The 27,775-nt window shown below is 44.0% G+C and overlaps 1 protein-coding gene across 3 annotated transcripts in view; it reads left to right on the top strand.

Annotated features, from left to right (window-relative positions):
- Window positions 1-27,775, top strand: part of TAOK3 (TAO kinase 3) — a 52,283-nt gene that overhangs the window by 8,432 nt on the left and 16,076 nt on the right. Inside the window, exons 5-14 of one of the 3 annotated variants that reach the window (XM_050317972.1) lie at window positions 652-753; window positions 1,637-1,682; window positions 2,617-2,713; window positions 5,346-5,459; window positions 6,363-6,454; window positions 8,461-8,554; window positions 9,961-10,042; window positions 15,099-15,266; window positions 18,096-18,302; window positions 27,035-27,169. In XM_050317972.1, the coding sequence (XP_050173929.1) occupies window positions 652-753; window positions 1,637-1,682; window positions 2,617-2,713; window positions 5,346-5,459; window positions 6,363-6,454; window positions 8,461-8,554; window positions 9,961-10,042; window positions 15,099-15,266; window positions 18,096-18,302; window positions 27,035-27,169 (1,137 nt within the window). Of the gene's footprint in view, window positions 1-651; window positions 754-1,636; window positions 1,683-2,616; window positions 2,714-5,345; window positions 5,460-6,362; window positions 6,455-8,460; window positions 8,555-9,960; window positions 10,043-15,098; window positions 15,267-18,095; window positions 18,303-18,826; window positions 21,054-27,034; window positions 27,170-27,775 lie in introns of those variants that run through there. The other 2 variants (XM_050317973.1, XM_050317974.1) reach the window with 2 other exon arrangements.

Below are 27,775 nucleotides of genomic sequence, written 5' to 3'. Positions count from 1 at the left end.
ATGCATAACTCACGTGAAAAACTCTATAATCTAAAATTGCAGAGACCTTGTATTGAGAAAATCATTTCAGTCTCATTTCAACTGTTGCTTTTTAATTGTTCCTCTTATTTTTGTGTTATGGTGCTGTGAACTTGGATCCACTGTTCCTTTGGACCTGTGCTTTGACATGCAGTGCAGGGTGTGTTTTGTTTGTTAAGAGCAAACAGGGGTGTTTTAAACTCATTTTTTCTTGCTTCCCTGTTGGTCTCCCAAATGCCAGTGGTTTCATGCTGTGTTACAGAAGGAGGTGAGCAGCTCATTGCCACCCTCCGTAGCACTTCTGGTGTCCCATGGGGCAGGTGGGTTTGTTACTAGGTTTGAGACCCACCATGTAAAACAGTAGCACTTAAGTAAAAGGTATTGCAGTGAAAATGAGGAAAAAAATTAATTTTTGCAATTCTCAGGGTGTTTAAATGTGTCTTGGGGATATCTCAGTGCAATAAGGATGATGATCAGTTGTTCTTATACAGCTCTGACTCTTACCATCTTCATATTATACAGTAGTTTTATGGTCACTCCTCAGACTGCCCTACTGTGTGTGGTGATGGAGAGGATGTAGAGGACTAAGCAGTGAAATGTATTTATAGTTTTTGCCCTTTTTTTTCCCATTAGAAATGGCAGGATATCATCAAAGAAGTCAAGTTTCTACAACAGCTGAAGCACCCCAACACCATAGAGTACAAGGGCTGTTACCTGAAGGAGCACACGGCATGGGTGAGTGAGATCTGCATGGGCAGAGAACGTGCAGCACAGAGGCAAATACTCAGTACAGGCAGTGTCTGTACAAAAAGCAGTGCTCATCTCAAGCTGCCTGTAGTCCCTTTCACCTGAAGAAACTTCCAAGTAATCTACAGGAAATAAATACTTAAAATATTGTAAGAAATCCCTGCTTCTCTGAGTCAGGTCTCTGTGTTCAGACAGATTAAACAATTGCTAGGGAACATCCTCTACAGCTTGTACCCACCAAATTCAGTGCCTAAACCACCTTCACAACCGTGAAAGATGTCTTGATGTTGCTGAAATGTTTGCAGGATTTTATTTTGCTCACCACTGGTTGCATTTCTTGCAGCTCCAGGTGTTATTTGTGTCCGTGGCTGTTTCTCAGCCATTCGAGAAGGAACTGTGTGTGGGGAAGTGTCTACCCCTGTTAACTTCTAGAATCACAGAATCACAGAATGGTTTGGGTTGGAAGGGACCTTAAAGATCATCTTGTTGCAAGGGACACTTTCCAGAAGCAACGTTATTATTGATTATTCAAGGAAAAGGCACAAAATAAAGAGCAAGAACTAACCTGCAACATTGTCCTCCATGTACATGTCTCAAAGTATGGTTTGAATTTCCTACTTGAGTAGCTGTAGACCAATACTGGTTTTGTGGTGAAACAGTACTAAAATAAAGTAAATTTTTTTCATCTTCTGATGGCAAAGCAACAAATCCTATTACTTGGGTAAATATTTTTTTTTTTTTTAACCAGGGCATTAAAGGTACCCTGTGACTTAAGTTTTCTATGTGTAGCCCTTCCTTACTTTTAAAGACATTTTTATAATTTCAGAATGCTTCAAAAAGTACTTAAAGGCCTGATTTTCTTTTCTTGCAGTTGGTTATGGAGTACTGTTTAGGATCAGCTTCTGATTTGCTAGAGGGTAAGTTTTATTTTGATTTTCTTTCTGCTGGTGCCCCCACTGAGTGTGGTGGAGGGCTGTTTTCTCACAGACTGGGGTTTTGCAGATAGTAGAGGGTGGTCTGTCTGTCCTGCTGCATTCTGTTCCTCGAACTGGGGACATCAAGGGTAAGCTGAGGCTTTCCCAGGAGGCCAGTGCTGCAGATAGCTGGCATGCATGTTTTTATGTTGTAAAATGAAGGTATAAATGTGTATAGCTGTGTTCCTGTAATCTGTGCATTCTTGGCTGAAGCAGACTGCCTATTTCCTGAAAATCCATAACAAAATCCTGCAGAGATCACCTTTGTCCTTGCCTTGTAGTTTGTAGGAGTAATTACAGATGGTTGTATAGAACAAGAGGCTGATGTGACCTCAAAACTAGAACAGCACCTGCAGAGAAATAGAGAATCTAAGTCAAAATAGGGAATCTAAGCCAAAGTTTGCAAAAACAAGTACTCCTTTGGGGGCCATGTCTTGTGTATGTGAGATCACAGAATGGTTTGGGTGGGAAGTGACCTCTAAAGGTCATCCAGTTCCACCCCCTGCCATGGGCAGGAACACCTTCCACTAGCCCAGGTTGCTCCAAGCCCCATCCAACCTGGCCTTGAACACTTGCAGGGATGGGGCAGCCACAGCTTCTCTGGGCAACCTGTGCCAGGGCCTCCCCACCCTCACAGGGAAGGATTTCTTCCCAATATCCCATCTAAAGTGGCAGCTTAATGCCATTAAGATACAGTCAAGCCAAAGCACATGCAGGTCATATTTAGGGATACATGGAAGGTGCTTTGGGGGTACCTCTTTGTAACAGATTTGGTGGGGTTCCTTCTCTTTCATTTTCTCAGGAAAAGATCATGCTTAGTTTCTTCTGGGGGTTTTTTTCTTGATTTTGTTTTTTTTTAATTTATTTATTTCTGTAGTTCACAAGAAGCCACTTCAGGAAGTGGAGATTGCTGCCATCACCCACGGTGCCTTGCAGGGGCTGGCCTACCTGCACTCTCACTGTAAGATCCATAGGTAAGGCTGGAGCTTGGGGCTGCTGATCCCCTTCCATCTGCTGTTTTCTGATGTCTCAAATCTGCTTCAGTGTGTTTAAACAACTTTGGTCAAAATTACTCTACCAAAATCCTCTCTAGTGGGCATGTCAGTACTCCTAATGCCATGGCAGATGTATAAATAAAAGCTTTTGGCTGTTAAGGAGTGTATTTTTTTGGTTGAAATAGTTCAGTGTGGGTCTGTCCTGTGCTGGATTCTCCTCCATGTTGGCAGTAGTTCTCTGCAGACCTTGATAATAAAGAGTGCACACAAATGTTGGCATTAAACAGGAAAATATCACCCTAAATTTGCCAATTAAAGTGTAATGCTACACTATTTTTAAGACTAGACATTGTGAGAGTATTTTACATATGAGAAGGTAGAGCTTTATGCTTTCAGAAATCAGGCAATGGACGTGTAAGTCAGGGATGAAAACCACTTTAGGAGAAATCAAAGCACAGAGGCAGAGGAAGATTTTATACAGGCACTTCCTAGATCTGTCTTTCATAATGAGGTGTTTTTCAGGACTTTGGATTTATTTTTTTTTACTCATTTGTCAGCGGTGTTGCATGTTCTCATTTGATTTTATTTCTTTGGTCTAATTTTGGGTACCACTGATATGTCAGGGACTTGTGAAGTGGGTGAGAACTGGATTAATGGGTGGGAATACATCAGAATAAAGCAACTTGAGACTCATTTATGGGGCTAAAAGCCTCTTTGTAGTCTACTGGAAATCTTGAAATGAAAAATTGGTGTATCTGAGGCTGAGTCAGTGACGGGTTTTTTAGAGACAGGAATTATTTGTTCCTTGTTAGAATAATTATTTGGGGCATATCTATACATAGTTAAATCATAATAAAGTAAAAAAATGCATTCCAGTTTATGAAATGAAAAGAATGTTATTTTGGATGAGTCATTTGCCTGTATTTGAGCATAAAATACCTGTTTTGAAGTATTTTACATGTTTTCAAAGTGCACTGAATTGTTATTTATAGTAAATGACTCCCTGTATGGACACTATTGAGAATAAGGGTTTTTTTGATAGGACTTCCTAGCATGGTGCAATTATGTGTTGTGAATTCAGCAGTTTCCCCTGCTGGAATACCAGCTACTCCATGTGACCTTTCCATTAACATCCTTGTTCCATATCAACACCAAAATGGTTATTTCTCTTTCCAACTGGGAAGTTCCTTTGCTGTTGCAGAGTGCTGGGAGCACCCATAAGGGATTTACTACTGGAAGGGACATGGGGGTTGTTCCTGTGATCTTCTTGAGAAAACTGAGAGGGAAGATCTCATCAATCCATATAAATTTCTCCAAGGGGCTCTGAGGATGGTGCCAGACTCTTTTTGGTGGTACCCAGCAATGGGACAAGAAGAAATGTCCATGAACTAAAACAAAAGTCTCACCTCAACGTGAGGAAGAACTTCTTTATGTTGAGGGTGGCAGAGCACTGGGACAGCTTCCCAGGAAAGGCATGGACCATCCCTCTGTGGAGACATTCCAAACCCACCTGGACACGTTTCTGTGTCACCTGCTCCAGGTGACCCTGCCTTCGCAAGGGAAGTTGGACTGGGAGATTCCAGAGATCCCCTTCAGCCTGAACTGTTCTGTGATTCTGAGACCTGCATATCATCCCAGGGGTATTCCAACTTTTAGCTCCTGGGATGGGAAGGCAAATCTGCTCTCCCAGAAAAAAACCATCAAGGGATTTCTGGGTTTGTGTCTGAAAAGGAGAGGCGAGAGAGCCAGTCCTGGCTGGGCGGGGAGCAGTGCTGTGCTGCTGTGTGCCACTCCTGTGGCGCTGGGGACAAGGAAGGCGATGCCGAGCGGGAAAGGACCGAAATTTGGGAGCGGGGACCGAATTTTGGGGTCGGGCCCCGCACGGGGACCTGGCGCGGGGGGGACACCTGGTGGCGAGGGAGCGGCACTGCAGGCCCGGCCTCCCGCGCATCCCTGTGCCCGCCGCATCCCGAGTCACTCACCCCGTGGATGGCTCAGGAGGGGGGATTGTTGTTTAATCGCAGGCACAAGGCGAGCTGGTGTCTGGACGTGGCTGCTGCATCATCATATAGAATCACAGAATGGTTTGGTTTGGTTTGGGAGGGACCTTAAAAGTCATCTTGTTCCGACCCACACCTTCCACTATCCCAGGTTGCTCCAATCCCCATCCAACCTGGCCTTGAAAACTTCCAGGGATGGGGCAGCCATAGCTACTCTGGGCAGCCTTTTCCAGGGCCTCACCACCATCCCTGAAAAGAGGTTTTTTCCTAATATCTAAGCTAAACCTACTCTCTGTCAGTTTGAATCCATTCCCCTTGTCCTGTCAGTCCAGGCCCTTGCAAATAGCCTCTCTCCATCTTTCTTGTAGCCTCCCTTCAGGTGCTGGAAGGCTGCAATTAGATCACCCCAAAGCCTTCTCCTTTCCAGGCTGAACAAACGCAATTCTCTCAGCCTTTCCTCATAGGAGAGATGCTCCATCCCCTTCCTTGTTGTACAGGGAAGGTGGCAGTGGAGGTGACAGCAAAGGGGACAGCATGTGTTCTCTCTCTGTCTCGTACTTCTGAGGTGTTCATTCTTGCACACAAACTTTTCTCTTTTCTTTCCTTTAAAGGGATATTAAAGCTGGAAATATTCTCCTAACGGAACCAGGTCAGGTGAAACTCGCTGATTTTGGGTCTGCATCTATAGTCTCCCCTGCCAACTCTTTTGTGGGAACGCCTTACTGGTGAGTAAAGCCTGTGGTACCTTCAGGCCTTTATGAAACTTACCTTCCATTTTCAGTATTTCACAATAACATCTGGCATAAGAACTTTATTAACCAAGAAGTTTTCCTGACATCTCTGCATCCAGGTCTTCAGGAAGTGTGTCCTTCCTCAGTGTCCATGAGCAGAGTTCTGGGCTCTGCAACACTTGGAAATGGCACCAGTTAATGGCTCCACTGTTGCAATGCCATGGGCTTAAAAATAATTAACATTTACCATAGGTAATGGAGCTAAAACAGCCTCATGGAGAAAGGGAATCCTGTTAATCTGGCCATGCAAACTGCAAGTCACACAGCTACTTAAATCCTGTTTTGAAGGAACTTGCTTGAAGGGTCACTTGAGTTCCTTGGCATTCCTAACACAGTGGACCAGCACGGCTCCATGCTCCACTGATTTTGTGGCAGAGGCCCCAGAAATTGCTGGGAGGTCACCATGGCCCTGAACGAGGCCATTTGGCAGGAAGCCTGTTTGTCTTGGAAGAACACAATTTAAGAGGCTGAATTCTTGCAGGCTGGGCCTGCTGCTTCATTTTCTCCCCACTCATCCCCTTACCGTGGACCACCATATTTCCCCACTGTTCCAGATTTCCCTGTTCCATTCATAGATGTTCTCCCACAGGCTGCATAAATCTGCTGGAAAATTCTCCTGGTGTGCCAGTGGGAGGCCCACCAGCTCTGGTGAGAGGGCAGGGGATCCTTTCCCCCCTTTAGGGCTCTCCCAGCCCGTGCTGTCTGCCTGCAGGTAGAATGCCTTTGGGATTAGGGGATCTCCTATGTTGTACTAACAGGAAGATGGAACCCCCCCATTTTATGTGCTGGGAGTGACATCCATGTCCCCTAAGCTGCCCTTTGCTCTGTGGTTGGCAGGATGGCACCAGAGGTGATCCTTGCTATGGACGAGGGACAGTACGACGGGAAGGTGGATGTCTGGTCCCTTGGAATCACGTGTATCGAGTTAGGTGAGTAAATGCATGGCAGCTGAGATGAGTAATTCCCTGTCTGCAGTGTATTAGGAAGTCCTGAAATAAAGGAACATTCTTACTCCTCATAGGGGTCCTTTTTTTTTTCCCCTTTAAAATGCCTGACTTGGAAAACACTTAACAGTTGAGTTAAAGATTTAACTCGCTGGCAAATCCAGAGGAAGCCACTGATGTGCTGTGTTTCCATGTTAGTCTGGTGTGCTTGGTTATTCCCTTAACAACCAAAGGATTCTACTCTTGTATGAGAGGAAACCATCATCTGTCATCTGTATTTTGCAAGGTGGACTCTGAGAAAGCTGTCCCAGTTGTTATGTCAAGGGAACTGTTGTCCTAAGGGTTGTGTGTCAGAAGGGACCTATGTTTAATTTTCAATTCTTCTTACATCCCTGCTCCCTGAAACGAAAATCTTCAATCCCAGCTGAAAGTTTGGGCCATGAATCGTTGTGGACAGGTTCTTTATATGAGTAGAGAAGGGTTTGCACTGCAAAGGGCAAATGATACACAGCCTGGAGCAGATGTGGATGTGATGGCAGTATACAGAGCAGATTTGGAGTGCATTTTAATTTTGTATATTGGCATTGCATGTACTGAGTAGAGTATTCTCAAAAATAGTCTTGATATGGATTATACTTAACGCTGTATATCAATAACTTATTGTGAGGGTGAGTTCACCGAAAATGTTATTGGTAAATGTTTAATCAGGAGAAATACATGTGGGATAACAAAGAGAGGATGTGCAGAATGGGAAGAAATGTTGTCCTCCAGTATGGAGATGGTGATGATGTTGGTGACTGGTAACTAAGTGTTGTATTTCATGTGCCAGCATGCTGACACGCTCTGTGTTTTGATATAAAAAATGCCAAAATCAGAAGTTTTAGACTTCTCTTTTTCTGCATGGCCACTGGGTTTTGTTTGTACAGAGTTCAGCCACGTTACAACCTCTCAAAGAGTGACTCACAGCAGTAGGAGAAATACTGTGCAGCCCTGTGTAGACAAAACTCTCTTGGTACCAGAATTTCTGTGGAGCTTTTCACTCAGGAACCTCAAAACCATATTAGAGATTTCATGGATTTCCTTTTTTTTAGTATTACCCTTTGGGGAAATATTAAACTTCTTTTTAAACTTCAGACCCTGCCTTTGCACGATTCCCTGTCTGAACACAGGGTCAGGTAGAAGTGGGAGGAGATCTCTTGTCTGAGCAACACTTGGCTTCATTTCTTAATTATTTCTTCTTAATACCTTGTGTAGCTGAAAGTAAGTAGTGCTTAAAGAAAAGCAAATGTGGTGGTTTGCCTGCCTGTGCATGGCAAGGACAAGTGACTGCTCTGACCTGACATGAACTGAAAAATCTTGGCATCTCTGACTGGCATGACTAACCTGGGGTGGTGATGAAAACCAGCCTTTCCCAATTTCTGTGTGAGATCTCTCCTGAAAGGTCAGGGGCTGGTAGGCAGGTGCCCTCCCAGTGCAAGGACAAAGAAGGATTTTAGTTAAAGGGAGTTAACACACCTGGCAGGTGAATTTGGTAAACTGTCCCACTTGCATGTGCTGCCTGTGACAAATGAGGCAGGCAGCCCTTCTTTGCCATAATTCAGATGCTTCAGCAGTGCATGAAAGATCTGTAGGGATTGATACAGCATGTCCTGGCCCTGACCTGCTGTGCCTGAGCTCAGGTTTTATTTAGTTTCAGCTGATTTTACCATAGGAAGTCAGGTGTGAGATGTTGCAGTTAAGGTAAAATTTACTGGAAGCTTTTCCTTATGATTTGTGTCCTGCCAGATTTGGATTCCATCATCCCTCTCCAAGTGAACAGTAGCTTTTCTGGAGTGGGTGTCCTCATCTAACCTGGAATAACAAAATAATTAGCCTAAAAGAGATGATGACAGCAATGAGCTGTTGATTCAGCAGTGATACCCTGCTTGTACTTCCACATCTTTCTCTTTCTTTCCAGGCTGCCTTATCACACCTTTCTCTTCTCTTTCCAGCTGAGAGGAAGCCTCCACTTTTCAACATGAATGCAATGAGTGCCTTATATCACATAGCCCAGAACGATTCCCCTACGTTACAATCGAATGAATGGTAAGAGAGCAATTAACAGATTATTTTTGTTGTTCCTTTCCCTGAAAATGCTCTGCATGGTTAAACTCTGACAAGGAAAGTGTTGGTTGCAGTGCAGTCACTTGCCTCTGTTCTCAAGTCATGCTCCTGTGTAGGCTGGCTCAGTTTTGCCCTTCTGTCACTTTGGCTGTGCTGCAGTCCAAGTGAGTGGAGGTGTTAATTATGGGGCTGTGGATGCTGTAGGAGTTAAAATATTCTTAGATGCGTTAAATCGGCATCAGCGAAGTTTCCAGCGGCAAAAGATCCCCGACAGAAAAATTGTTGGTGCCTTTGTGCAGCTGAAACGTGGAGAAAGGGAGGGGAGGGCTGCACAGAACACAGAGGGAATTGAATAATTTTTTGTCAGTGAGTGGCTCCAAAAGCCATCAGAGCTCTGTGGCCAGTAAATGCTCCCCACGCTACAGGCGCGTTCCAGAGCCTGAGCTCTGACACAGGAATGCTTTTGTTATTCCGTGGGAGCCAAGGGGTCGCTCTGTTTTCCTGCTCCCTGCACCCAAGAGTGGAGTGTTGCTGTGGAGTGATGCTTGGCAAGAATCTGCAGAAGGCTTGAAACAAAAGCTCCTGGAGAAACGTGAAGATCCCTCATTTCTCTGTGGGGCATTTAAGCAGTGTGATTGTTTAATTACTGATCATTTTATCCAAACCACTCCAGTTTCCTTATTTCATCATCATCTCTGTCTCATCTGTTTCTCAAGATTTGAAGAACTTGGTCTCCTGCCTGGACACTGATACCCATGTTCTGTGCAGAGTTTGCACAGCAGAGTAAAGATAACTGTGAATAGAGCATAAATATAATCAGTGTTTGTGGTCCCCTGTTTGCTCTCTGGGGCTCTGGGGGCACAGGGAGTCAGCGAGGTGCCTTTTATGCGAGTTCAGTGGCACCTAAAATACCAATTTTCTTCTTTCCACTTGTGATACAACCTCAGATAAAGCCTAAAACGCTGCTGAACTAAGCATGGCATTGAGAGGCTTTAATGAGGCAGTGTTACCTATGGGGGGAAGCTCCCAGAGAGTAATGAGCGTGTTTCTGGAGTTCCCAATAATTTCATTGACATCTGTTTTTCAGGGGTTGAAGTAAAATTGTAAATAGTGACTGGCACATGTAGTTCCTGCTTGGTTTTGGTTTGAGGTTGGGGATAGTTGTGTGTCCACCTTTGTTTCAACAGTCCTTAACTGTGAAAGACCTGATGGGATCAACTCACTCCATTTGGAAAATTCAGTTAATTTCTCTGCCCTAGAACTTATGAGCAAATTAGTCAAGATTTTTCTTTTGCTTTGCACTTATAAGTTTGCATATATTGCACATCCTAAGCTGCTTTTTTTCATTTAGAACTTTTCTTTTATTTTTTATTTTTTTTTATTTACAGGACAGACTCCTTTAGGGGATTTGTTGATTACTGCTTACAGAAAATACCTCAGGAAAGGCCATCATCAACAGATTTGTTACGGGTAATTTATCAAATCTTTTCCAGAAATTTTGGGGAAATTCTGTTTGTCTACCAGGATAATCGTGAAGATGGTGAACAAATATTTGCCCTCACAAAAAAAAAAAAGAAAAAGGTTGGCTTTGCTCTGGTTTTGCTCTTGTCTGAATCAATGGAGATTTGGGATCTTCTAAAGAGTATTTTAGGCTGTTTATTATTTCCTGACTTTGTCTGTTATGTCAGTCAATTCTCTTTACAACCTGATGCTCAAGATTTCAACCACTGGAGGAAAGCAGAGGTGGGCTGTGTAGTTAAACCAGCTCTCCTGTTGGGTGAGGAGTTATTTGTGTCAGAGAACTTGCAATCCTCATGGGGATAACAGTGTGAGTAACAGGGATTTTAGCTGAAGGAAGAACCTGTCAGCCCAAGAGGGATAGAAGGATTTAATCTTGATTTTTTTTAAAATTTTTTTTTTCATTTTGTTTTTTTTCCCAAGACAATGCTTTTAGTTAAAGTATTACCAGGGACAAACAGGTCCAGAGCTGGCTGAGTTAAATCTGTGCTGCAGCAGTGAATTCCAGCCCGTAGTTTTCTGTGTAGGCAGCACTGGGGGGATGTTTGCCGCAGCTGGCATGAAGAAGGAATTTTCAGCAGCCTCTCTGCCTCACTGTGACCCTGCTGGGCTGTGTGGTCTCTGGAAAAGCAGACAGAAATGAGGGAGGAAACTGGATGCAACCCTGGGGGCAGAGGGAATGGGGAAAACCACACCTTGGTGAGGCTTAGTGAAAGCAAAGACCTTTTTGGAGCAGTTACGCAGTTTTGTGTGAAGTGATGTAGCTGTTAACTTGCTGATGCTCCTTTTATTTTATTTTTTTTCCTCCTTACCTTCTCCAGTAAGGAAAAATGCTATTGCTCTGTTGTTTAACAGGCAGTACTTGCTACCAAGCATTTATGGGGTTTCTGTGAGATTCAAGGCTTGTAATTTGTTACAGGCTGTTGCTGTTGGAAGTGATAGAAAATCTAAAAAGCCATGTAATTGCTACTCAAAATCTAGACTTAGCCAGTCTTCATAAGATACATAGGAAGTAGCAGATCTTTTGCAGAGCTGGTAGTCCTTTGAGATGATCAGAGGATTGAGGTCTCTAATAAAGATTTACAAATAGTGGCTGATTATTGAAAAGAATGTGGGTATTGGAGGTGGGAAGACACTGGATGACTTATGATTGTCTCCTGTCCAGAGCAAGGTTGGTCTCTGTGGAATGCTCTGAGCTGTCCTGTCTTGTGGGGTTTTTAACAGACACAGATGAAGTTCAGGGGGGTTATTGGGACCTTTTTTACCTCTGCTAATACTGATGTGAGCATGATTAATTCTTAATCTGTTCATACCTTTTGGATATATATCTTTTAATGATCATTCTGCCTGATCTCACAGAATATTCTGAGTTGGAAGGGACCCACAAGGATCACCAAATCCAGCTCTTAACTGAATGGGATCAAACCCACAACCTTGGTGTTATGAGCACCGTGCTCTAACCAGCTGAGCTCATCTCAGGGTCACTTCAGCTCTTGTTTTTGCTCTGTTGTAAATCATCCATTTGGGTCTTTCTAATCCTCTTTTTGTTTATTTTTTTTGCTGTTGTTTTCTTCTTTTCCTACATTCATGCATCACACTTTGCAGCTAAAAGCAACACTGAGAGGATAGACCAAGGCTAATTTCCTCCCCTAGTCAAGAACCACCAAACCCAAAAGTTGTTTATGTCCCTTTAATAGTTTCTATACTGTACCCAGCTAATTAAACTTGTTTTGAAAATAACTGAATCATTTTGGAAAGGGCTTGTAAAGGTCCATAATTGCCAAGAGCCTGTGGGAGGGGGACTTGTGCTGGGAGTAATGTTTGCCAAGGTTTTGTCAGTGAATCATAAATCAGTTCCAGTTTAAGTCATTTGGTTTCAGTTTACCTGAGAAATTATAGGAACTGTTTGTAACTCCAAGGGCTTTGTGTTTGGGGAATTCAGGAGCAGCCTTCCATTAGAAGGTAGGGAGGTGTGTGAAATCCTGTTCAGCCCCTTTTCCATCAGGCTTTTGCTTTTCTTTTAAGTATTGCCTTCCTTTAAAATTGATTAGTAGCCCTGCTATCGCTTCTGGTTGCTGGTGCCAATTGCATGACATGCTGCTGTTCCACACCAGGTAAACAGGACTCAGCTTTTCCCTAAATATCTGAGCAGAGGCAGTGCTGGCTCCACCGGCTGTGTTGCTTCATTCCCACAGTCGGTCCCATTGCTGCTCTGCGTCCACCTGACAGCCTTTCCATGCTGGTTTTTGTGCTAAGGCTTCCATCAGCTTGTGTTTTATGGCTCCTCTTGGTGCTCCTTCAGCTCAGTGAAATGCATTTTTCTGGGTGTTTCTGAGCCAGCTTTGTGTTCACTCCTGTCCTCCCTTTAAGCCTCGACCACAGAGAGTGTTGTACTCTCGTGCCTTCAGTGCAGGTAAAGGCTGATGAAGGAGCTGTTTGTGCTCTCTTTGGCACCTAGTATATATATATATATATATTATTTTTGTCTTGTGCTGTGGCAAATAACCAGCATTTTGTTCTCTGGTTCTGCTTGTAGCACGCTGGCCAACTAATAGGTTTATGTTGTGGGTTTTGGAATGATTCATTCCTGTGGATTGGCAGCCTTGCTGCTCTCTAGGAACAGGCTGAGTTCATTGAAGGATGTGATTTCGTGAGTACCTTAGGTTGGAGTTTGTACAATTAGAGCTGAGATCTGAGTCTGAAATCGTGTATATTCAGTATTTTACTTGGTTTTAGGCTTCTACAGCGGGGCTTCCCTCCTGCAGGAGCTTTCCTGAAGGCTTCTTAGTTTATAAGACTCAGAATATTTCTGTCTTTTGAGGGCTTTTCACTTGTGTGCGATAAACAGAAATAAAGACAACTTTCATGGCCATATTTTCTTAAAGGAAACTGAGTTTTAAATGGTGTGTTTCAAAATTAACTCAGTTTCCAGGCACTATCCTAAATGAAAATAGTCCAGTGATTGTAGTGACATCAAAATGCAGTTAAAATTAAAAAAAAATCAAAACCAAACAAACCACAACCAAAAACAATTTTACTGGTATTTTTCACTTTTAAAATTAAAATAAATTATAAAATGTGTTTTAAAATCTATTTTTCCCCTATTTTTCTCAACTTACCTGACATTCCCAGGAGATTTGAGTTCTGGTAGTCACTTTTCCAGTCAATGTGCTTCCTGCCTTTAGACTGATGGCTTCTTCCTTTTTAGTCTGGGCTTTGTTGGTTTGGGGATTTTTCTTGCAATTTGGAGAAAGTACAGAAATTAAGTCCTTTCAACCATCTTTTCTTGGAGGTGCACAATACCCAGCAGAGGGGTGACTGCATCTTTTATATGTAGTTTAGACAAATCAATCATAGAATCATAAAATGTGTTGACTTGAAAGGAGCTCATCAGGATCATCAAGTCTAACTAATTTTATTTAGGCATTTTAATTTAGACAAAACCCATTTTAGTTCAGAATGCAAGTAAGCAGTCACAAGTGTATTCTCATTATGCAAGAACCTTTTGGTTTGGTTTTCTTCCCTGTGTGTCTGCCCTTTCCATGTGGTCATACTGTAATATCTGAGTGGACTTGCAGAATGGATTTAAGTTCAGGATCACTATTCCAAATGCGTTGCTGCTTTCTAAAAATGACCTGCAATGAGATAAAAGTGTACTCCTTTTTTTTTTTCCTCATCATAAATAAGCTGCAGATTGTTACTGTTCACAGAGAAGTAAATGGTGATTATCTGCGTTGAGGAGCAGAAATGATTCATTTTGTTTCTGTGTTAAATGATGTTTAGAACTTTTAGCTCTGATTCAAAAATAAACACCATCACTACAAGCAAAAAATGGATAGTGAAATGACTGGCTGTCCCCATTAGCAAAACTCAAATGCACAACAGTTTGAATTCAATTAAAAACAAGAAATAAGCCTGTGGCATGATACTTCCCTTGTTTATTTACAAATCATTAAAAGATTATTAGCTCATCCTTTCAACTTTTTTTGTTGAAGACTCCTGTTTTAAGGAGGACTGGGGTTTCGTGTGCTGGTTACTCCAGCTCCAGATGGATGTTTTAGCTCTTGAGAACCTGAGCCCACAGCAGAGCTGTGAGGCCAAGCAGGCAAATGTGACCCTCCTGAGGATTTCCTTGCAGGTGGGTCCAGCTGCTGAGGCTCTGACAAAAGCCCCTTGTGGCATTTGCAATGCACAGTAGAGAACAACACTTTTTCCCCTAAGTTTCTTTTTTTTAGTGTAAATTTTTCTACAGACATGCAGAGGATGTTTGTTCCTTAAGGCCACCTCCCTGGGTACCTACTGAGCAACAGAGCCAGCTGTAGTGATACCATGTAGAATATTGGCAAGTACACCCAGGCTGGCTGCTTTAGCCAAAGTTAAATGGGAAAGCTGGAGCTTTTCCTGCTGTATTGACAGTTGTACAGTTCAGGAGAACATATCTGATAAATCAGGGAAGAGCCTTTAATCATTGTACTTATATACCATTAAAGAATTTATTAGGTCTGCCCTTAAGACCTGTGCAGAAGTTGCTAAAAACCTGATTTTATTTTAACTCTGGCTACAAGTACTTTAGGTATAAATAAAAGCTTGCATCCTTCCTACTGATGTTATGTGTGATTTGGGATAGATGGATGCAGGAGAAATGTTTGCAGGTAGTGTTGCAGAGTCAGGATTGATCCTTGTTTGTCCTTTGTGCATTTTGTTCCTTCTGAAGCCCTAAGTGCCTCTGAGGATTGAAGTGGCACTGTCTCATACCTGCTTCAAGTGAACCCGCTCAGGAAGGGGCAAACCAACTGTGTAGCCTGGAGAGCTCAGAGAACCTGACCCTGGTCCAAGCTCAGTGTGTTTGGAGTCTGTCAGAAAGGGTGTTACCAATTATTGAGTGTGAACAGACCAATAATTGAGTGGGAACTGTCACTTCAGGGCTGTCAAAAGCCCCCCCCTGTGCCTGTGCTCACGTCAAACATTCCAGCGTCACCTCAGGTGGTTTTTATTTCCTTCGATTTAGCACGACTTTGTCCGCCGGGACCGACCCCCCAGGGTGCTCATAGACCTCATCCAGAGGACAAAGGATGCAGTGAGGGAGCTGGATAACCTGCAGTACCGGAAAATGAAGAAAATCCTGTTCCAGGAGACACGGAACGGCCCTCTGAACGAGTCTCAGGAGGAGGAGGAGGTACTTCTATTTTGTCACCCCATTTGCACTGTTCCAAGTAGTTTCAGGGCAAGAGAGATGTTCCTCTCCTTAGGGTGGCAGAACAAGCACAGCCTAGGTGAGGAATGTTGTTGGAATATCATCTGGCTCAGCAGAGAGGCAGGTTAGGATAAGGAGTGATAGGAGCCCTTATTGAGTGCTAGAACTGCCAATAAATGCACATCGGAAACGTCGGGTTTATTTCCAATGGTGGCCTTTCTTCTGGAAGCTTTAGGATGGAAAATCATTCAGAGGGAAGTTCTTTGCAAGAGGTGGTTCCCAGACTGTGTGAAGGAGGGTCTTTGACAGCCCAAACTGTTCTTTCTCACCAGCACAGTCAAAACCACTCAGTGTAAATATTTTCTCAATTACCATAATTTTACTGTAAAACCTATCATGAACTGAGAAACAAATCATTGGATTAATAAGACTTATTTTTTAAAATTCTTTAATGTTAAAGAAGAAAAAGGTTAAAAGTTAAAGACATAAAACTCAGCTTCAGTTTAAATCTTGTAATAAACAACCCACTTAATCAGTGTATGATAATTGACCTTAACTGTGGAGAAGGAAACCAGTCATTTTTCAATTGATGAGCTTAGATGGAAATTAATGTCCCTTGGTGCAGGCACCTTGGATAAATAAATCCATGACTGGTTCTCACTGAAAAACATTGACAGACAAATTGATGTCTGTATTGCTTTGGCTGCAGTGTAGTGAGGTAATAACACACAGAGAGGTGCCCAAGCTCAGAATATCTGCAGGGACTTGGTTTTGAGGTCAAATGTTCCTTTAAAGCTGATACTTAGAGCTCTGGTTTTAAGAAATGGGCACCTGGGTGTCAGGTAGGAGAAGTTCAGGAGGGAGCACCAGCACTTAGTGCCTCTCCTTCCCTGGGATGGAGATGCACAAAAGGAGCAAGAGCAGCATCTGCTGTGATTAAAACTACCAAGTGCTGCTCCTGTTTTGACCTTCCAGCTTCCAGACCTGGAGCTCAGCTGGGGAGTGGGGGATTGTCAGACTTCTGCACTGAAATCTCCCAGGTTTCCCTCCCCATGCATGGCAAGATGTCAGGAGGATGACAGCAGGAAAAGTGCCAGGGAAGGGGTTTCCCACTTGACTGTTCAGCAGTTCCAAGCTCAACAGGATACACGTGGCAGTAGTTGACTCGAAGAGGTATCTCTTGTTCCTCCTGTCCCCGCTCCTCAAAAAACAGGGAAAAGAGCCCTTCTATCTCCAGGAATTCACACTCTGCATGTGCACAGCATGCTCTGCACTGCATCTGACCCCTGAGCCTGTGTCCCACCGGAGGAGGTTGGATTTATTGCTCGTGTGTGTCACTAACTCAGCAGTGAAAGGAGAACAGCACGTGCTTCAGTTGCTGCCTAACTGGTTACAGAACCTGCTCCGCTGTGAATGCCACAAGACACCTCCTCGTTCTGCCTTCTGAGGTGGAAGAGGAGCCTTACAAATCTTTAACACTCAAGAATACTACTAATGCTTTCCTCAGAGCTCTTACAGGAAGGTTGAGGTCGTTTGGAAGGTGTCGAAGGCAGGAAGCCAATGTTAAGGTTTCATTTGCAGTCTCATCTCTGTCCTTCGTGCATAGACACTCATTAATTACACAGCCATTGCCTCATCTCAGATGCTTCATTATGTTATTTCTCCTGCAACTTTATATAAGCATCCTGAAAATATTTTCATTCTCATGTTCTCTGTAAACCAGTATTATTTTGGATTTTAAGTGCTCTCATGCAGGCTCTGAATGATCTGCTGATTGCTTAAAAAATGATCCCACAATCAAAGACAAATCTGTCAAGTCTCAATTTTATCTTTCTGTCAGTCTCCAACAAAATGAGTTCCCTGTTAATTGATTTGTAATGTAATTGTCCCCAAGCTCCCTTTGGAGGCCAGAACAAACTGGGTGCAGCAGCAGGCTGTTCATTTTAGTGAGTCAAGGCTGTTTAAGACCAGGAGCTGAAGGATGTTCAGAGCTCTGTCCTCACTGTGAACTCCTTGCAAGCCTCTTCAGTGCCATTAGTTAATTACAAAGGACCCCATCAATTCACTAAATCAGTCCAGACTAAGCACATACTCTGGGATTACTGTACTCCTGTGAGTATGGAACAAGAAAAAAGGCTGCTAACTTCTGAAATTTGCCTGTAGAATCCAAAATATCTCCTACCTGAGGAACATTTATTTATTTATATATTAAGTTTTGACCCCCCAAATAATCCAGGCTTTTCTGAGTCAACTGCTAAAATTCTTCATTCACCTTGACCTTGGCTGAAAACACAAGGTTCAAGGGGTTTTTAGCTTGACAAAATATAGTTGCTGACTGCTTGGGACATGGAGGTTAAAACCTCTACACCTGTGAAGCACCATGTAAAATTTATCAAATAGGAAAACCAGTGGGTTCATTGTCTTAATATATTTTCTGATTCAGGAAATGTTGGAGCAGCACTGTTTTAATTAGAACTTAGATTTTTTTTCTTTTAATTATGAGACTCCTTCCACCAGTCATCCAGTATGCCTGGATGTCTCCTATCAAGCCAAGAGCCATGCCCAGACTTACTGATACTTGGGAAAAAACGGACTCGAAGCCTGATGCAGTAAGATTACAGGGGAAGAGGCAAAAGCTGCCTTCCCCATATAGATTATTGCACAACCCAAGCAGCCCCGAGAAATGCAGCTGGCAAAATAATGACCTTGAAGTCTGCAGAGTCACCTCTAAAACAGACCTTGGGCATTGCAGGCTCGTGCTGGGCAGGTGATCTCCTGCAGTGTCTGTAACTGATGCCCCTTGTTTTATAGGACAGTGAGCATGGATCAAACCTGAGTAGGAAGATGGACAGTCTGGGCAGCAACCATTCCATCCCCAGCATGTCTGTGAGCACGGGCAGCCAGAGCAGCAGTGTGAGCAGCATGCAGGAGGTCCTGGATGAGAGCAGCCCTGAGCTGGTCATGATGCATAGTGACGAGAGCACCATTAATTCCAGTTCCTCCGTTGTTCACAAGAAGGTATGTTCCTGGTGCTCTCCATGGCTTCCTGCAGTCCCTGTTGGCTCACCTGGTCTGTGTGCTCTGGTCTTGTGCTGAGCCGTCTCTGCTGAGAGCAGGAGCTGGTGCTGGGCTTGCCACAGTCAAGTGCTGTGGGTTGTGGTTTTTTTTTTTCTATAAAAGCATTTAAGTAACCTCTGAAAATAGAAAGAGGCTGCTGGTGAAAGAGCTGTCAGTGCCTAGGCAGGGTCACCCAGACTTGCTGCATGTGCCTCCTCGCCCGGCCCTGCATGTGCACTTCTCCATCTCTGCTTGGGACATCAGTCCTTGTCTCCTCGGGAATGACTGTTCTGTGTCCTGTACTGTGCTGACAAGTGGTCACAGCAGCTCAGCTAACCCTTTACCAGTCACAGTGTGTGATTTAAAATCTGCTTGCACTTGGATTTCCCTCATGAGAAGTGGAAGTTTGCAGAACTTTGGACCCTGCCCACGAGGTATGTTTGGAGTCAAGTTCCACTCGATGCTTTTCTGCTCTTTTGCTGCATGCTGTGATCTGTTGCCTTTCGTTTTCTCGGTGCTAGATACCAAGCTAAAGTTGTCTGGCTGTAAGTCAGCAGCTAATCTCAACTATTTGTTTGACTAAACCAGTTTTGACTTGGCCTTAGCAGTGTCAATTGCTAGTGGGCAGCAAAATGTAGGTTGGTCGTGGGATTGCGTTTGCAAGGAACTTCAAAGTGTACGTTTTTGCCAGAGGAGGTGAAACATTACAGCACTGTGAAAGCCATGAATTTCTTGTTTGTAAGGTTACAGGACAGCCTGGTTTTAACTAACTAAATATTTGTAAGCAGTTTTTCCTCCTGAAATACAGTGTTTGTGTCACTGAATATTGAAGTGCCTGCAAAAGGGAGCTTTTGAGACATTTTATCTTTAACAGGAGATGGCCTTACGTAGTTAAACATACTGGCAGATAAGCTGCACAGGTTTCAGGGGTTTACATCTTTCTGAAATACATTTGAAAGCACCTTTACAGAAGATTTTATTTTCACTTCTCTGAAAAAACTGGTGTTGGGTACCAAATGCCAGCCCAAGGAGAGCAGTGCCACTGGTGTGTGTTCTGGGTGGTTATAGTTGAAGCTCTTTCTCATTATGTGTAGGTTCAGAAATGTGTATTAACTTTAATTTCACATTGTTAAATAGCCATATTTACCACTGCATTAAAGTAGGAGTTTGAGGGGCTGATTTACACATAGGTTATGATGTTACTGCTCGGTGTCATTACAGTTGATGAAAACAAAATGTGAGCAGCTCCCAGCAGACATAAATGGCATTTGTGAAAGGAGTAGAGTTCCTGCTTGTTTTAAGAGTAATGTGATGTTTTATAATGGTTTTATGGCACTTCTGAAGTACAAATACAGGATTTCTGATGCTGTGAATTCAGTCCTCAGAATTCTGCATAGCTCTTCTGTTGAGATTAAGGCATTCAGTTGAGTAGGGTGCACAAACATGACACCATGTGGAAGTTTTTACCTGGTTTGAAAAACACGGGGTGGTTTGCACACTTGTAACTGAATTATTGAGAAAGAAATCACCTGTAGATCCATTTTTAGGGTAATTTTGGAAGCACAAAGCCCAGACCTGCACTGATGGTCTTCACAAAACAATTAACGATTGGCTGCATCTCCTGATCCTTGCAGCAGAGTAGATTCCTTCTTCATTGGAAAATGCTCCCCTCAGCTGGATGTATGCATAAGGCAGATTCAGACTGTGTAGCAGGACGTATTCCAGCCTGAAAATATATTGTTTTAATTTAATACATGATTTTTTATTCTCTGTTACTTAGGGGAATGCAATTTTAAATGGAAAACTGCTTTATGTGTATATTATGTATATATTAATACATAGTGAAGAGACTATATTTGGAGCAGGACACTTCAGGGGGCTTATATACACATATATCCCACTTTATTTTCAAGGTAAAATTCTGTCTTCTGACAAGACTTCAGTTTATCTTTGTGCTTTAACTGTGTTTCTGGGAGCTGGGATGAAGCCTGTGGTGAAACAAGTGAGCCCCGAGTTGGGTATCACTCTGGAGCCCAGCACAAACAAAAGGGAAAGAACCTGGGGTTCAGGTTTAATTTGAGCTTTTGTTTTGCATTTAATCAGCCTCTAAAGGCTAAAAAAATACTGATGAACACAATCAGCCAGCTGTCTGCATTATGTGGGCAATAGGGTCACATACGAGGTGGTTTTGACATGGGTCAAATCACAAGTGTTCTGTGAAACTATGGTAATTCCACAAATGTGTTAATTAACAACCTCCAGATGTACCAGGCTGTGTAAAGGGACCAAGATGACAAAAAATGGCCTGGATTGCTGATATTTTCTAAGGCTCAAAGCTCACAAGTGTGAGAGGCCTTTTAGTTTTTTTGGACCACGGCCCCAGAAAGTCGCGTGTAAGTAAAGCATAGGATGGAAGAGCCTGTGGTCTTGTGTGAGATCCAGTTCCCAGCCTTGAGTGCTTCAGAGAGCCAGTCTGGAGTGGGCTTGACCTGGGGTAAACGAGGAGCAGACCATCAGCTGTGTGGTGCTTGGCTGGGTGAGGCTTCAGGCATCTCCAGCGAGCCCTCCTGGCATCTCTGACCAGCTCCCCCGAGGCAGAGCGTAAGAAACAGGCTGATACAGTAAAAAGCAGTTGTAAACAACTCATTTTCTTTCTTTTTTTTAACAGCTGCTAGTTGGCTGTAACTTCCAAAAATGTTTTGTGGTCACAGGGTAAGTGAAATGACCTGTTCTGATCTGGTTGATTTTCACTGGCTGTACTAGTTCATGATGGCCAAGGTGCTTGGGTTTTTTGCCTGGTGGAGAAGAGCATTTGGGGTAATTCCTCCATGGAAAACAGGCACAGCCTCACCCCTTCCACAACACAAAAGCTTTGGGGCAGCAGTAGAGCTCCATGTTTTTAAACTTGGGCTTGGAGCAGAGATGACTCCCACCTGTCAGCAGAGTACAACTGGTAGGGTGGAAGAAAAATCACTGGACAGGAAGAAAACAACAATAACAACAATGAACCATAAGTGAATGTGTAGCTTTTTATGTAATTTAATTTATATCTCTGCCCTAAACTCTTGGGAGGAAAAAATGGCCATAATATCTGCTTCTCAGGCAGGAAGGCTGCATCCTCCCTTGCTGGGATGTCAGTCCATCCCTGGGATCAAAGCCTGCTCCCTCAGGATACCTCAATCACCAGCACATTCTTTACAGGAAATACAGATGCCCAGCTTGGATGAGCTGTCCCACTAGGAGTTTTTCCTTGTCCCCTTGCAGGTTTCAGATTGGTGACCGTGTACATCTCAGTGTAAGAGCTCTGGTGTTCTAAGGTCTCTCTTCTGAAGCCAATTAAGTAACTCTGCTTGTCCATGCAAGGCTCATCCTCCCAATGGATACACATTCTCATGTCCATCCCCTGTTGGGAACTTGTTCAGCTGCACAGTTTGGGAGATGAAAAGTAAATGACACCTCTAATACAAACCCAGCTGTATCTGAGGTCCCAAAAAAGGGCAGGGAGTTAAATTCCAGTTAAACTGGGCTTCAAAGACATGTAATTCAGATTTTAAAAGCAGATAAATATCAGTTAATTCCTCTTAAAAATGAGGATAAAGAGTTTGGCTCCCAATAAAATAAGAGTTATAGACATCAGTTGATGTATCAAATGTTTTGTCACCTGCTTTGTTCAGCTGCTGTTATATGGCAGTGTGGGCACAGGTGGCTTCCCAGAAATATTTTGTTGTCCTCAGTGAATTTATCATTATATTATTTCCACAAAACTATAATATTAAAATATTGTACTCTTTTAATCTAAATAAAAAGCCACAACAATATTATTTTGTTCAACTGCAGTGCTCAGTTGTTGCTGGTTCTTGCTTCAACCGTAAAATCATCAGTACCTTCTGAAACTCGGGCAATAAAACGGCAGGCAAACCTTGTGATTAAAATCTAGTTTATAAGCAAAAGGTGTTAGCAGCTGATCATCACAAATTCTTGCCCAATGTCTGTAATAATAAGGTACCTCTGTAATAGCTGCTGCAACTTGAGTGACTTCCCAAATCCATTAAATTACCCTGTGCACGTTGCCTGTTGCTGCCATAATTAACGTGCAGCCTTCGTGGAGAATTCCATGCATGGAGAGTGCTCTGGAGTGGTGGCTCTACAAGAGTTACAGCTGAGGCAAAGCTGAGGCTGTTCTCCTGCATGTCAAGATTTATGATTCATACTTGAAAGGATGTTTTCTGTGAGATGTAAAGGATATTTAGGTAATGACTTAGTTTTGGCTTGCATGTGCTTGGCAGCAGTGACCCCTCACATACCTTCTGGAATCAAGTCAAGCTGGTTGGGGACATGAAGCCTTGTCTTGAAAGATTTTTGATGCTTAAAACCTCTCTGTAGATTATCAAGGCATTTAGTGCAGTGTGTTGAGATGAATGATGGCACGCTGTTGTTTTCCTTGCTCTTTAAATTCCTAGAAGGCAGGGATTTGCTGCAATTCCATTAAAGTCCTTACTGTGGCTCGGAAATTGCCTTTCCTGTTTGTCTGGGAGACTGGCAGCCCTTCCAGTTAGTGAATCCTCCTGTGTAAACAGCGTTTGTGAAGGGTTTTATATTTGGTGTGCATAACAAAAACCACCGTGTGCAAGTGACTCTTCATTCGAGGTGAAAGTGTAGCTGTTCTGGCTTTGGGCTGGTCCAGGGTAGTCAGAGTTTGGATGATAAAGCCCTTTTTTAAGTGAGGAGGGTGAAAAGACTGTGTAGTAGAACTGGGATGGACTCTAGGGAGTAAAATGCAGGCTCTTACTCTGCAGGGTGACCTTGGCAAGACTCCTGGTTTGAGCAGGAACTCGTGTGCATTGTGAGATGCTCAGGCAATACACCAGGAGCAGCTGTTCAGATACCAAGCTGGAAGCACCACTTAAGTAACTGGAAGCTCCACCAGCTCTGGTCAGACAATGCTGGAGAAATACTTGGGAGGCTTTTGTCCTGGCAAATATGATCTGCAATGTCAAAGCCAGCACCCAACCAAATACCTCCATTTGTTGTGATCAGCTTGGAAACTGTTTAGGTGGATGATACAGTCAGAATAACAAATTATTCCTTCAGTAGGAAGTTGAAGGTTCCAGGTTGTTGACCCTAAATAGAAGGATTTAACGTGAAGTGTGATCTGAGTTGTGCCCAAAGTTGCATCCTTAAGGCAAATATGGCAAAACCCACAGAAAACAGCTGATATGTTACTTTAAAAACAAACCAGGGTTTGAAGTGCAGATTTGGGGCTGAGAGATACCCTGAGCCAAACCTGATGAATTTCAGTCAGGTTTTGCTTACTGAGTACCTCGAGCTCAGGTGCCAGTTTTGAGTCTTTTGTTTCCCACAAATCTGGAGCTAAAAGTTTGAAACAAAATTTCCTGATCTGTGCCAAAACCTGAAAGGCAAAATGACTTCAGTGTCTCTTAGCAAGCTTTTGGCAAAAGAAACTAAAATTAAAATAACAGAGATCCATTTTCTGGGTTTGCAGGTGGATGTTTGACACAGTAGCCATCAGTCACATCATCTGAGGAAGGTGGAGATGTGGCTGCTCTTGGGTTTATTTCTCTTACTGGCAGTCTCTGTGGCAATGTAACCTGTTAGACTTGGTAACTGTTTGTGCCAAGTGTTTTTATTTCTGGTAGTGTGACAGCTTTTTCAGAAAAAAAATACTTATGTCACAGAATTTATGTCACAGGATTTTACCTGTGAAAATTCCATGGGCTTAGATGAGTTAGTAGTAGATGGTGCCTGATGCAGACTCCTCAAATCTCAGATTAGGGGGTGCCAAGGACAAACACTGAGTTTTTTGTCCCCTTGAAATTGGGCCCTTGGCTGGCTCACTTGCAAAGGTATTTTCCCATTCCTTGCCCAGCTCAGTTTGAAGTGGAGAATGTGGTTAATTCACATTCCTGGAGGGCAGTTAGCTTCTGCTCTGAGCTTCTTATTGCACTGAGGTGACGAGAATTCCCATAAAACAAGACCAGGGTGACACTCTTCCCTCTAAAAATCCACCTCTTCAATAACAGAGAGTAAATCACAGATTAATTTTCCTGTATAAGCAGTAATTGCAATTTCAACTTGTCATTTTAGGGGGATGTTTGGGAGCATTCTGAAAAATCCGAATGCCTGTTTTAGAAGTTTTTAGTCTGGGTTTTTTTCTCAGTGATTTTCTGCTTCTCCGGTTTTAATATTTCACATTCCCCCTGCCATAGTAATGTAATGGAGAGAGGGAACATGGTCCAGGGATTGGGATATTGCCAGCAGAACCTTAGGAACCCTGTACATTCACCTGTGAAGGACCACAGGTGATAGTTGTCCTGTCTCCACCTTCATTTCAGAGCTGTAGTGGAGGAGTAGTAGCTCTTGTGTGCTGTTGTTTCCTCCATGGTTCAGGTGGGTGAGTCTTGAATTAATCTTTACCACAGGCCTTTTTTTATTCAGCTTTATTTTTTGGTGAGGTTGTTCCAGTTTCAGCCTGTAAACAAAGTTCCCTTTGGCAGTTCACAGAATCAGGGAATGGTTTGGGTTGGAAGGGACCTTGCCTGGCTGGGGTCTGCTGTTCCAGCAGGCTCCAAAGCACATCAGTAGAAGTATCAACCCAAAGGGTGATGTTGGTCAGCCTGACTGCTTTGGTTTATCCAGGGTATCCCTGACTGCCTTGCACAGAGCCCTCCTTACACCTGCTATCAGCTGTTGAGGTAGAAGTGCTGCAGAGCTGTGGAAAATTAGGGATTGATATCCTTCCAATGAAGCCACAGGTCTGGTTAAACTGATAGCTAGACTTTAAATGTTTAATCAAGTTTTTTGAGGGATGGCTGTTCTAGAGCCAAGGTATGCCTCTCTCAGGAATGTGTGCAAGTCTGAGAGCCCTGCCTGTCACACCAACATTCCCAAACTGAAAATCAAAGACCAAGCCACTCGCCTTTGTCACACTGCCTGCCCTGTCAGACAGCGCCACAAATGTCCAGTTTAAGGATGACCAATGTAAAATGAAGCAGTGATTTTTTATTACACTCCATGTTCCTACTGTTTCTATGGAATTTTTAACTGGTTTGGCTCATTCTGTGTCCTTGTGGTGGGTGTGGAGGTGGCCTTGACCACTCTGCTCTCTGTGCAAGGCAAGGGGAAAGGTGAGCGTGGAGCAGGAACACTCAAAATGGAGGATGGGAGGAAAGGTTTGGGGTTTAAAACACTTTCAGTCAATGTGTTGTTCAGCTCTTGATGTCAGCATTTCTGTACCTGTTGGGGTTTTGCTTGAAACCATTTCCAGAATCCTGTTGAAAGGGGCTGAAGGTGTGTGGGTCTGGGTGAAGAGCAGCTGGAAATTGAGGCCAGTAGAGAGGGAAACCAGGTGTCTGCAGAGTGGGAAAGGAGCACTGGGATAACAGCAGTGTCCTGGTGGAGATGCTACTCCATGGTGGCTGGTTTCTCACCACTGGGCTGCTCCTGCTCACCTGCAAACACTTGGTGCGTGGAGCCAGCTGTTCACTGCAAGGGGTGGTGTCTTTAGAGGCTCTGGCAGCCTTTATTTTGCACCCCTGACAGCTGGAAACTTGATTTAATTCAGGAAGAATCTCAGTCTTCTTTGGAAATGTTAGGAGCCGGAGGTTGAGGACGGGAGTCACAGAACTGTGGTGGGTGATGGTGTGGCAGGTGTGTCATCGCTGCTGCCCTGCGGAGCGGATGCCGCTGTCCAGGCGTGGTGAGGGCAGTAGGATGTGCCTGGTGTCCCAGGGCTGCTCCATCCCAAAGGTGTAGCCTCAGGGCAGTCACCACTGCGATTAGGAAAATTCAGGTGGTGTTTCTTGCTGGCCTTTCCTCCAAGGGTTTCTCCTGGAGCTTTGTTCCGTTTCAAAACCTGCCCGCTCCGTTTCGGGGAGGCACAGCCGCTCCCGGCGAAGCCTCGGCTCAGAGAGCAGGAGCGAGGCTGCACTGAGAACCATTCGTGCTAAAACCTGGGAGCTGTTGCTTTAAAAGGGAAAAAAAAAAAAAAAAAAAAAAAATCCTTTGTGGGCTGTGGAGAGAAAGTGCTAGAACTGTGCAGGATCATGACTGGAAAGCAGGATCCCTGAGTGGTCACGGAGGCTTTCCTGGTCCTCTCCAGCCTGCCGTGGATTTAGCCAGGATGCTCGTCCCCCACAGCAGATAGCAAACGAGGGACAAAGAAACCCTATCGAGGACAGACCGCTCGGCAAAGGGAATGAGGCAGGATGTTGCTCTTGTGTTAAAAGGGATCAGCATCTCCGTGCCTAGACATGGGAATCACGTTTTCACCAGGATCGCTGGGTTGCAGTGCTTGAACCCGACCTTCCCGAGGACTCCGATCGCTCTGCGCCGCCTCGCGCTCCCGAGCCGCTTTTTTTTTTTTCTCACATATGTAATACTGGAGGTTTAAAAAAAAAAAAAAAAAAGGAAAAAAAAAAAAAGAGAGAGAGAGAGAGGCAAAGCAGCCCGATCCAGGGATTCGGAGGCATCCCGCTAGCGATCAGCTGACGCGCCGAGCCGAGCTGCAATGTGTTGCTTATTCATTTTGTACGGTGGGAGCTGCCGGGAATAGCAGAGAGCTGAACTATGCCTCTCCTACAGCCGCGCTTGTGCAGACAGAGGGGTGAGAGAGAGGCAGCCGCCGCGGGAAGAGCACAGCCGGACTTTCTCCTTGTTTTTATCCATTTCTGCAGGATCATGTATTTATAAGGGATGAGGTGGGCCACAGGGATCGCAGGCCTGAGGTGCGGCCTACCCAGTCAGTGCAGAATCAGGCCCTCCACTACCGGAACCGAGAGCGCTTTGCCACAATCAAATCAGCATCTTTGGTAAGAGCCCCCCCACCCCATCCCACCCCACCCCAGCTCCGAGCCCCCATCGCCTTCCCTCTCCTCCCTGTGCTGTTGGTGGGGTTGGCATAGCAACTGGATATTGCACTGAAAGAGATTTTTACCTCTGTGTGTGTGTGTGTGAGAGAGAGAGATGTAAATGTGGAATATATTTAATTTCTCTGTGCATTTCCACTGTATGCGAGATAACCCACCTTCCTGGGTGAAGTTAATATCATTTCATCCCCCCCCCCTCCATTTCCCACCTATCCCTTTTGTTAATATATTTATTTGCATGTGCATAAAGTGTGTTATGAGCTGTGTGAGAGGTGCTGAAACGCTGTGGAGGTGCAGATGCAGATGGGGTTTGGGAACAATAAGATCCCTGCTGCCCGCCTGAGCCGCTGCCTGTTTTTTCATTCATTCATTTATTTCCAGCAACTGTACCGTGACTGCATTTTCCAGCTTGATCCCTTGGAAGGATTGCTGGGCTGCGATAAGGGAGAGAGAGGGCTTACAGCGGGCTGTGGGCTTACAAAGGGGAGGGGGATGGGATGAATCCATCAAGATTTGTACTATTGCAAATGTGATTGCTGTGGATGCCTT

Source organism: Myiozetetes cayanensis, unplaced genomic scaffold (assembly GCF_022539395.1).
Source record: "Myiozetetes cayanensis isolate MyiCay16 unplaced genomic scaffold, myiCay2020 scf21, whole genome shotgun sequence".
In the NCBI taxonomy this organism is placed as follows: Eukaryota; Metazoa; Chordata; class Aves; order Passeriformes; family Tyrannidae; genus Myiozetetes; species Myiozetetes cayanensis.
This window is presented reverse-complemented; position numbering and strand designations above follow the sequence as displayed.